We start from the raw sequence: 10,649 nt of genomic DNA on the forward strand, positions 1-10,649 counted from the left end.
AATATAAATAATAGTTTTGTATTTATCAAGTGAGTGGTACTTCTCACTATAGCTCGTATCACATGGTAGTATCTTTTACGATTTTTTATGTTAGCTTTGCTTTCACTTTCAACACTTCCGGTTGAACCTTACTTCCGGGAGTAGTGCATGAGGAACGCAATAATTCATATTGTAGGTGGATTAGTGGGCGTTATAGTTGACATTACAAATTGTAATGATGGATGACGTGAGTAAACATTTTATTATCGTATAGTGGTAATTTGATTTAGGTTTGTGAAGAGAATGTAAGAAACGAACTCTTACTCTCAGTTACCATCTTCACTTTCACAAGTTCCAACACGGAGAGTGTATGGTTTGTGACCAACATAACAACTAATGAGACACCCCATGCCCCTTTTATGTTTAGACCTTTGTATTCTAGTCCAGTTTATATGATATAATCATTTGGGGTTGGACGAAAGAGTTCAGACTAGTTAACATTATATGCATGGTTCAAGCGGTAGGTATTGTCACATGTTAGTTGTCAGTTGTCGTAGGAAATTGATTAACAAGAACATCACTCATTATGTTCAGTAATCACTAGGACGACTAACCGATTACCAACTATTACAGATGTAAATTGGAAAATTGAACAAAATGATTTACAACAAATTGGTATAATTGTATTCCAAACAAAAAGTATACATGGATCAGTGAGACACCTTGTAGGGTTTACGGTTTTACCCATGCTAATATTGCATGAGGCTAGACTGCAGTTTACCGGGCGCGCGACCTGGGACTGCTGAGCGCTCGCTAATGAGCGCGCTATAGTGATAGCGCGCTGTAGAGCTACAGAACTGTCTCACTTTACCGCGCTGATGTATCCTTAGGGTTAGGGACCCCCTTCTAGATCCTTAGGGTTAGGGACCCCCCTTCTAGATCCTTAGGGTTAGGGACCCCCTTCTAGATAATTAGGGTTAGGGACCACCCTTCTAGATCCTTAGGGTTAGGGACCCCCCCCTTCTAGATCCTTAGGGTTAGGGACCCCCCTTCTAGATCCTTAGGGTTAGGGACCCCCCTTCTAGATCCTTAGGGTTAGTGAGTAAAGATTAGGGTTGGCTTACCTTAGATGTGATTATATCCATATCCATTGTCAAGTCAAACGATAAACGTCATCATATATCATAGCTTTGCTGGATTGGCTGCACGACATCTTGAAAACAGTGCCTAGGTGTGGCTTCTCGCTTTGATGAATGGGTAGGTGGAGCCTAGCTCTGCGCATGCGCAGTAAATGAAAACAAACCATAATAGTTTGTTTTCATTCACTGCGCATGCGCAGAGCTAGTGGGGTAATGACCCGCTAAACGAGCACTAACTAACTGTGATCGCACGGGTGGTCCCGAGGTAGCGTGTCCGCTAATTAGACTAATTAGATCACAACAGGATTCTTGCAAGGCTGGCTATAGGCGTTCGATCCCCTGCAGCGCAGAAAAAAACTGAAAAAGTGCGCCCGGTAAAGTGCAGTCGTCCCTTGCATGAAATACAACCATGTCATAACTATAGATATAATGATGGGTTTAGTGTTACCACAGCCTCAGTGTAATCATTGATATAATGATGAGTTTAGTGTTACCACAGTCTCAGTGTAATCATAGATATAATGATGAGTTTAGTGTTACCACAGCCTCAGTGTAATCATTGATATAATGGTGAGTTTAGTGTTACCACAGCCTCAGTGTAATCATTGATATAATGATGAGTTTAGTGTTACCTCAGCCTCAGTGTAATCATTGATATAATGATGAGTTAGTGTTACCACAGCCTCAGTGTAATCATTGATATAATGATGAGTTTAGTGTTACCACAGCCTCAATGTAATCATAGATATAATGATGAGTTTAGTGTTACCACAGTCTCAGTGTAATCATAGATATAATGATAAGTTTAGTGTTACCACAGCCTCAGTGTAATCATTGATATAATGATGAGTTAGTGTTACCACAGCCTCAGTGTAATCATAGATATAATGATGAGTTAGTGTTACCACAGCCTCAGTGTAATCATTGATATAATGATGAGTTTAGTGTTACCACAGCCTCAGTGTAATCATTGATATAATGATAAGTTTAGTGTTACCACAGCCTCAGTGTAATCATTGATATAATGATGAGTTAGTGTTACCACAGCCTCAGTGTAATCATTGATATAATGGTGAGTTTAGTGTTACCACAGCCTCAGTGTAATCATTGATATAATGATGAGTTTAGTGTTACCACAGCCTCAGTGTAATCATAGATATAATGATGAGTTAGTGTTACCACAGCCTCAGTGTAATCATTGATATAATGATAAGTTTAGTGTTACCACAGCCTCAGTGTAATCATTGATATAATGATGAGTTTAGTGTTACCACAGCCTCAGTGTAATCATTGATATAATGATGAGTTAGTGTTACCACAGCCTCAGTGTAATCATTGATATAATGATGAGTTAGTGTTACCACAGTCTCAGTGTAATCATAGATATAATGATGAGTTAGTGTTACCACAGCCTCAGTGTAATCATTGATATAATGATAAGTTTAGTGTTACCACAGCCTCAGTGTAATCATTGATATAATGATAAGTTTAGTGTTACCACAGCCTCAGTGTAATCATTGATATAATGATGAGTTAGTGTTACCACAGCCTCAGTGTAATCATTGATATAATGGTGAGTTTAGTGTTACCACAGCCTCAGTGTAATCATTGATATAATGATGAGTTTAGTGTTACCACAGTCTCAGTGTAATCATAGATATAATGATGAGTTTCGTGTTACCACAGTCTCAGTGTAATCAGATATGTTATTATTTCAGTCAATGATGCACATTCGAATCCGTGATGTGAATCCCAACATTGTATGTTCCCTCTGTGCTGGCTATTTCATTGATGCCACAACCATCACAGAATGCCTCCATACATGTAAGTTTACTTGTGTAATTTTCTGCAACGCATGGGTTTGTAACCATTCTTGTATTTTTTGTGCATTCTGTTAAATATATTTAGTTCCATGATCTTTGTGATACATGGGGTGGGGTGGTGGTTGGAGGGGGAGGGGGGAACATATCTTTAACGGTTCCTGTGTTGATATTTTTCTCAGAATCTACTAATTTGAATCATGTTCACTCAATGTGGAGCGTTGGGGTAGCCTTGTGGTTAAAATGTTTGCTTGTCACATTGAAGGCCCAGGTTTGATTCCCCACACAGGTGCAATGAATCCCATTTGTGGCATGCCCTACCATGACGTTGCTAGAATATAAATGCGACATGAAACTATACACACTCACTAATAATGAAGCCAGGTGATACCATCAAGACTGTCATGAGCACCATTGTTACTGTATCTCAACAAACTGTACTGTGACAGCCATGACCATGATAACAATATGCAATGACTGTTATTTGAAAATGTTCTTTTATCATGTTTGTGTCTCATTTCAAACCTGAACTTAAATCTTTAAAGTTGTTAATCTTTTGTTTCAGTTTGTAAGAGTTGCATTGTAAAGTATCTTCAGACCAGCAAGTGTTGTCCTCAGTGCAATGTCAAAGTTCATGAGACACAGCCACTGTTTCACTTGCGAGCTGACCGCACACTGCAGGACATTGTCTACAAACTGGTTCCAGGGCTGTTTGAAAGTAAGCTATAAGGAAAAAATAATATGATTTGAACAGTTTGTAGAAAACAGAACAAATCTAGCTGCAATGATTATCCCTTGATTGATGTCCTCATCTCATACATTTGACATGTTTGAATTTGTGTAATCTAAAGAATGAAAATTGCTCTGAATAGAAAATAAAGTTGGCTGTGGACCTCTTCAATAACTGATAACTAAGTTAACAGTAGTGTTCATCGTGTTGCCATGGAAACAGTAGTTACTAGGATATCATCTAGAAGCAGTGGTTACTAATATACCATCTGGAAGCAGTGGCTACGGGAATGCCATGTGGGACCTGTAGACCCCTTGTTTCCTGTTGCAATGATAGTAAGATGTTTACACAAGGGAGGTGACAACTGTTTCGAATGGTTTTGAACAAGGACAGTTGGTGTTAATCTCATACCCAAAAGTAGATGCCACACTGAAAACAATACATATGCAGCAGAGACTATGTCTGAGTCAATTAAATTGTTTTTATATCTTCAGGTGAAGAAAAAAGAAGGGAGGAATTCAACAAAGCCAGGGGTACTATCATGGTGAAAAAAGATGGCAAAGAAAAGAAGATAGAAGGTGTGTGAAATTTTTTTAAAGCAGTTATCTAATCAAATTTCATTGAGAAATTGACCTTGTTGAGTGAAGCAATATATAAACATAGAGAAATTTGCCTGTCTCTTCTTTGCAGAGAATCAGTTGGCTCCTCGTTTGTCCAGTATCCTCAACAACCCCCAGAGTTACATGTACAGATATGATGAACAGATCTGCCTTTGTCTGGAGAGGTTTGGGTAAGATTCTTTCTTCATTATTCACTAAATCAAGCTGTCTGATTGCCCAGTCTTGTGCAGTTCCTGCTGATTGCTTGGCGTGACAATCTACCAGTGAAGATCCAGGGTAGAATAGCAATTAATTGATGGTGAAAACGAAAAACTATCAATGCCTTGATAGCATGTGTGACTATTAATGATTTAGTAATTGACTTCCATTGATAAATGCTCAGAGTAAAATACAAGAACTACTATACATTCAACTCATTTGGGACATGCCTCAAATGAGACAATTCAAGGAGAAAAAACTTTTGCGATAGTATTGCATTAGTTGGTTGCAGTAGACTATCAATATCGCAATACAGTGGAAGCTGTTAGAACCGGCATCTGTCCAATCTGGCTAGTTGTCAACACTGGAATAAATTCTCAGTCCCATCTGTGGCTTGTATATTTATCATCAGCTTTACAATCCGGCACATTGTCCTAACTGGATTGTCCCAATGAGTGCTGGTTTAGACAGCTTCCACTGTAGTTGATACCCCCTCAGTAGTCACCACTAATATTTATGCTGTTGAAAAGAAGTAAAGGACCACTTGGATCATTTACATTACTGTAGAGTATCATGTCATGATGCCACATCTGTAGTAATAAGAAAATTGGATGGTTTTTAAATTCTGTATCCATTCAATATTGTAGACATCAGACTGTATCACACCATGGAAAAAATGTACAGCTGCAGCCATTAGAGAAGAAATTTGTTCGGTGCTCCATTCGCGTCCTCATCTCCCATCTCAAGTCAATGTTATACAAGAAATTGGGAATCCCATCTGCACTGAAGGTGAGTCTGAACTTCGACTGAAGTCCCAGCAGACTTACTGCTTACAGGAGGTGGATCTAGGATTTGTCACAGTGGGAGCACTCAAAGTCACAAAATGGGCAAAGATATGTAATGAAGTGGAGTCACATTGTTCATTTGTTATCATTACAGCTAAGAATATATGTGTCAGCACCCTGTGTGAATCTGCTATACGCATCCTAGCCCATACAGGTAAACCCTCATCCTTTAGTTCCTCCACATGCTCAATGTATATGGCATCCTTGGACCTTTCCATGAATCAACATACTTGATCTATATTGGCACCCCTTAACCCATTAATCCCTCATCATACTCAGTCATGCTGTCATCCTTTGATCAATGTATCCCTCCATATGCTCACTTCATATTGGCATCCTTGGACCAATCCGTCCCGCAACATGCTCAGTCCATTTTGGCATCCCTGGACCATCAATCATGCTCAATCCATACTGGTATCATTGGCCATGTTTATCTTAACCTGCTCAGTACATAGTCGGGTCATAGGTCACACTTTTCTTTCTTCAGAAATGTTCAGTCCATATTAGCACCCCTCTTGTCTGAGTCTGAATTTAAAGTTATCCAGAGGGGTCTTGAGCGCTTGCTTTATATGTATTTGGGTTTGTGACTGTATAAGGTTAGATGCTTACCTACCTCTCTAATGTGGATTCATCAATCCCTTACTAGTGTATTATCAACCATGCTGAATACCCTGCATGTCAGTCAAGTACAGAAGTTTGTATTTGTTGCAGTTGGAGGTGTTGTGTGGGGAGGAGGAGATGGCGGATGAAATGTCCATGAAGCAGATCTATCTCATGTACTGGTGCCGGGTAAGTGTGGATTGACTGTCGTAAGTCTGTGTTACACTGCAGGAGTTACGATCATCTTGGGGGTACTATTGCATTGTGAAATGGGGCCTTGGGGCCTGTTTCACCAAACTCTCATAAGCCTAAGATCTCGTAACTTTCTTGTAGCTCTTGTACCTGGCTTACTGTAACATAGGAGATGCAAATGCTACAAGAAAAGTTGCGAGATCTTAGGCTTAGAGTTTTGTGGAATGGGGCCCTGAAGAGTAGAAAGGTCATCAGTGTTCAAGAATGTGATTATAGCACTGTGATTGTTGTAATGCTGTTTGAAGGAATAAGGTCCAGGGTGTCTATCCTTGTTTAACGTTCATAGCTCTACAAACTTCTTCTGTCCATTTTTAACACACTGGCTACAGTCAAAGGCAAGAATTCTTAGGGCTACAAACATTTCGAGAATAAGGACCCAGGTCCAAGTGTAATAACTAGTTCTCTATATGCATGCATGCATTTTAGCAATTTCAAGCCTGATCACACTATTGATGGTATATGACAATACAGTGTTGAGCAGTTGTGGATGTTGTGTTTGTGTTACTTGTAGTCTAATTCTTTTCAGTTTAAGGAAACAAGAACCGAAACAAATTGCTTGGATTTATGTGTAATCAATCGTATTTTAACTTCTACAAACTTCTTTGTAACATTCAGTGTCCACCATATCTGATATTCTCTTACTTTGCATAACAGGAAGTGCCGATGACTCTGTTCTACAGGATCCAAGAGCCATGGATGATAACGTGAAAGTTGTCCAAACTATCCTTCCACTCTCTCACCCGGTGATATCATCACATCACTACCATCTGATCACTGTCAGGACAACAAGAGAATTGTTGCTATTGCATATTAGCAATGGCAGCATTCATGACAATTTGTGTTGTTTCATGAGCTTCCTAATCATGCATGACTGACGATTGTTACATTTGTGATCTTGTACAGTACAGCTTCTCGCGGCAGCATTATTGTATCGACTTGATTCACAGTCAGCCATCAAACACATGTTAGCTCATCGTGTCATCCATGACTGAAGGTGCAGCTTTGCTTGTCAGTGTGTTGTAACAAATATGCAAGCATTCGCTTGATGGGGAAAAGTTGTGTTAGCCATTTGATGTCTTATGTGACAGCATGTTTATTTGGATAGAAGAGATGGAAACTTGACAACTGTGTGTTTATGTTCATGTTCTTGTTCATGTTATTCGAGCATCACAGGAGTAAAGAATGACTTTCCTATCATATCACAATATTCAGCATATTTGGGATTCCAATACCAGGGTCTTCATGTATGTGTCAGTTCACAGGAACCAATGTCATCCACATACTTAATAGTCCAGGGGCGGTGGGGTAGCGTAGTGGTTAAGGCATTCACTTGTCACGCCGAAGACCTGGGTTCGATTCCCCACATGGGCACAATGTGTGAAGCCCATTTTCTGGTGTGCTCCGCCGTGATATTGCTGGAATATTGCTAAAAGCGGCGTAAAAACTTCACTCACTCACTTAATAGTCATGATTGCCTTGATGTCTACGTCAAAAAGCTGTGACCCAATTTATTCATTTGTTTGTTAGAAATCTGTCTGACATGTTGTTGATTTCTGATAGAGATATGACAAAAATGGTATCTTTGATGTCTTATCTTGTGTTTTTGTGGGTGTTCCCTCACAGTAAACAGACTGACAGCATCCAATCTCATTCAAATCAGATCTCATGCTTAATCTTTGTGTAAATTTGTGTTAGGTTTGAACTTTCAAACCAACAATCATCACTGAGGCTTCTGAAATCTCAGGAAGAGAGTGAATGGTCAGAAAAACATTCAGACAAGCATGTCCAGTTTCTGTATTGAAATAGCAAATATAATCAAGGCATTCCATATTAAATAGCAAACAAACACACTATTTATATGTTGTGGATATTTGAAGTTTCTTGTGCACCAACCCTTTTAGGCTTGAAAGTTTGTTCCATCTTATGTAGACTGTGTTCTGTGTTGGTTTTCTTTTGCTGAGATTGAATATCTTTGATCAAGGTGGTATTAGATGATGCCAAATAATTTAGATATTTGTTGTTATGACTGTTGACTGGCCAGTGATTCCACAATCCATCCTTCTAGAATGCATCATCAAGGGTCACAATATTTAATCTTCAGTGAGAGTGTCTTCTGATCTTCTTGATTAGTAGTATTGTACCACAGTAAAAAGATCTGATATGTATGAGATTGAACACTGTCACAAGGTTTCAAAGGGAGATAATTGTAGTGAACTGGTGACATACCTATGTAGGAACTTATTATATATTCTTTGAAGGGAATATAGAAGATTGCTCTTCTAAAACATATTAATTCTTATTATCATGCCAGTTTTGTGATTGTGAAGCATGTTGTCTGAAAGGCCAGTTGTGATTTTGGCTTGTGGTTAATGTCTGACTGTGAAGACTGTCCAGAGTTTGAAGAGGTATCTTTCCTAGCCTAAACCATGACACAATGCTTTCTGACTTATTTTCTGTAAATGAATTGATTCCAAAAGTTTGTTGACTTGGTCATTTTGAAAAGAATCCACTTATGAACTTACTCCGTAAATCTTTGTCAAATAAGGCAGTCTTCCCTTTATAACAAACCCACAAAGTAGTTTATTGCAATGATAATAACAGATTGCTGTATTCTTCAAAAGAACACAAATATTCAATTATCTTCATGACCTGATAACATACATGATGTTGTTCTGACTACTTGTTCAAATGTTTGTTCTATTGAGCATATTGTCATTTGTTTAAATGTGACGGGGTCTCAGTTTGGCCTAGTGACTTCAAAATGTCTGAAAATATGATCAACTGCTTTTTAATTCAAGTGCCCCATTTCACAAAGCTCTAGTAAGCCTAAGATCTCATAACTTCTCTCGTAGTATTTGTGCTTCCTGTAGTGTAGCAAAGGAGGTACAAATCCAGGGAGAAATGCTACGAGATCTTTGGCTCTGAGAGTTTTGTGAAATGGGGCCCTGGTTGGCAACTGTTACAGCCCAGTACTGTAAATCATGGCATTCATGCATAGATATTGATAAACCAGTTAACAACCTTAGCCTAAAATGAGTCATGAAAATGCCAAGAGTACATGAATAATGCGGCTTTGTACAAAAAAGACAAAGCAGTAAACTTGAGTGAGCAGTTTGTTACTATACTTTTGAAATTATAAGAACTTTGATCTAAATTAGAATTATTCAACAAGGTTACCAAGAAACTTTCAACTGTCAGTTAGAGTAAACAAAGTGACCTAAACTTGGTCCAGAAGTGGAGGAGCACAATTGAAATCAAAATCCAGTGTGTAATTACTTTCTTTATTGTAATCATTGGTTGGTATGTCATTGTATTTGACATTTTGCCATAAAACTGACATGATATGTTGTGGCACTTATTGATGACAGCAATGGACATTTGTGCATTTTATATTCATTTCATGCTTCGCCAATTTTATCATTTTACAGTATGGATCTCAATATGTTATTTTAGGGAGAGAAAAGACTGTTTTGCATTTAGACATATGTGATATATTTTTCACCAATCTTTCATTTTTCTGTATCAATCGAATTGAAACTTCAGGTATACCTGTCTCCACCTTCAGAGAGAAATACTGACTGTTTACAAAAAGTACTTCTGAGTAACATGTGATGCTTTATGTGTTTGCAAATGTTTGTTAGACAAGAATTGTCAGTTTCTTAAAGTTCCGTCATGTTGGTCATTTGTAGAAGTTGTGTCCCTTGTTTTTGTCGAATGATGTTCAAAATATATGACAAGAACGATTTTCTGATTGTTAAGTACACATATGTTCCCAGCGTCATTGCTGTGTGATGTGGCAAGTAAGTAAATTTCAGCAAGAAGGTGATATTGCTGTGTTATGGTTACAACTGAGGCAGCGGATCTTTCTATCGATTATTTAAATATAATTGAGATACATGATCTGTGGCCTTTAAACATATAATTTTAACTGATTTCTGTAACCTCTCTCATATTTTACTTTCAAACAGTCTTACTGTGTCAGAAACAGTATTTTCAGACACTGTTTCATAATGACAAACAAACAAAATTTGGCATTATAAGCTTCCTAGGGGCTTTAAAAGTGAAAAACATATCAAACATGTGGGAATTTATGTTTTTGTTTGTGCAGCACCTAGTTACATTTCTCACATTTTGTTCATTCGCCCTCTTTCTTATATTTGTATGAACCTGTACCTGAAATATATCACAGTGTCTCTACTCACCGTGGGTTCACTGTGTGACCTTCCTGTTTATGCCAGTTATTGATGTTCTTTATTTGAATCAACAGGTTAAATGTGCTTATAAAGATAAACAACAGTGGAAAGACTTAAAACATTCTTCAGTCTGAAACTTCAGTTAGTTACTAAGGTTTTTCTATGTTGCTGAGGACTAACCCTTAAGGCGGTCAGGTCAGAACAGTGAAGGGTTCCTACATATCAGTTGTTTTGCTGGGATCAGGAGGTCATCATATCCCAGTACTGTAGGTT

At 38.3% G+C, this 10,649-nt stretch overlaps 1 protein-coding gene across 1 annotated transcript; it reads left to right on the plus strand.

The window, feature by feature from the left end:
• The first annotated feature begins 130 nt into the window (after window positions 1–130).
• On the plus strand, window positions 131–8,586 carry LOC137265377 (polycomb group RING finger protein 1-like). The gene is made up of 8 exons (XM_067800766.1): window positions 131–226; window positions 2,837–2,942; window positions 3,504–3,656; window positions 4,163–4,246; window positions 4,359–4,458; window positions 5,134–5,275; window positions 6,043–6,120; window positions 6,838–8,586. The coding sequence occupies exons 1-8, from the start codon at window positions 215–217 to the stop codon at window positions 6,889–6,891; spliced, it is 729 nt and encodes a 242-aa protein (XP_067656867.1). The 5' UTR covers window positions 131–214; the 3' UTR covers window positions 6,892–8,586.
• Window positions 8,587–10,649: the final 2,063 nt, after the last annotated feature.

The sequence above is a fragment of the Haliotis asinina genome, chromosome 15, assembly GCF_037392515.1.
Source record: "Haliotis asinina isolate JCU_RB_2024 chromosome 15, JCU_Hal_asi_v2, whole genome shotgun sequence".
NCBI lineage: Eukaryota > Metazoa > Mollusca > Gastropoda > Lepetellida > Haliotidae > Haliotis > Haliotis asinina.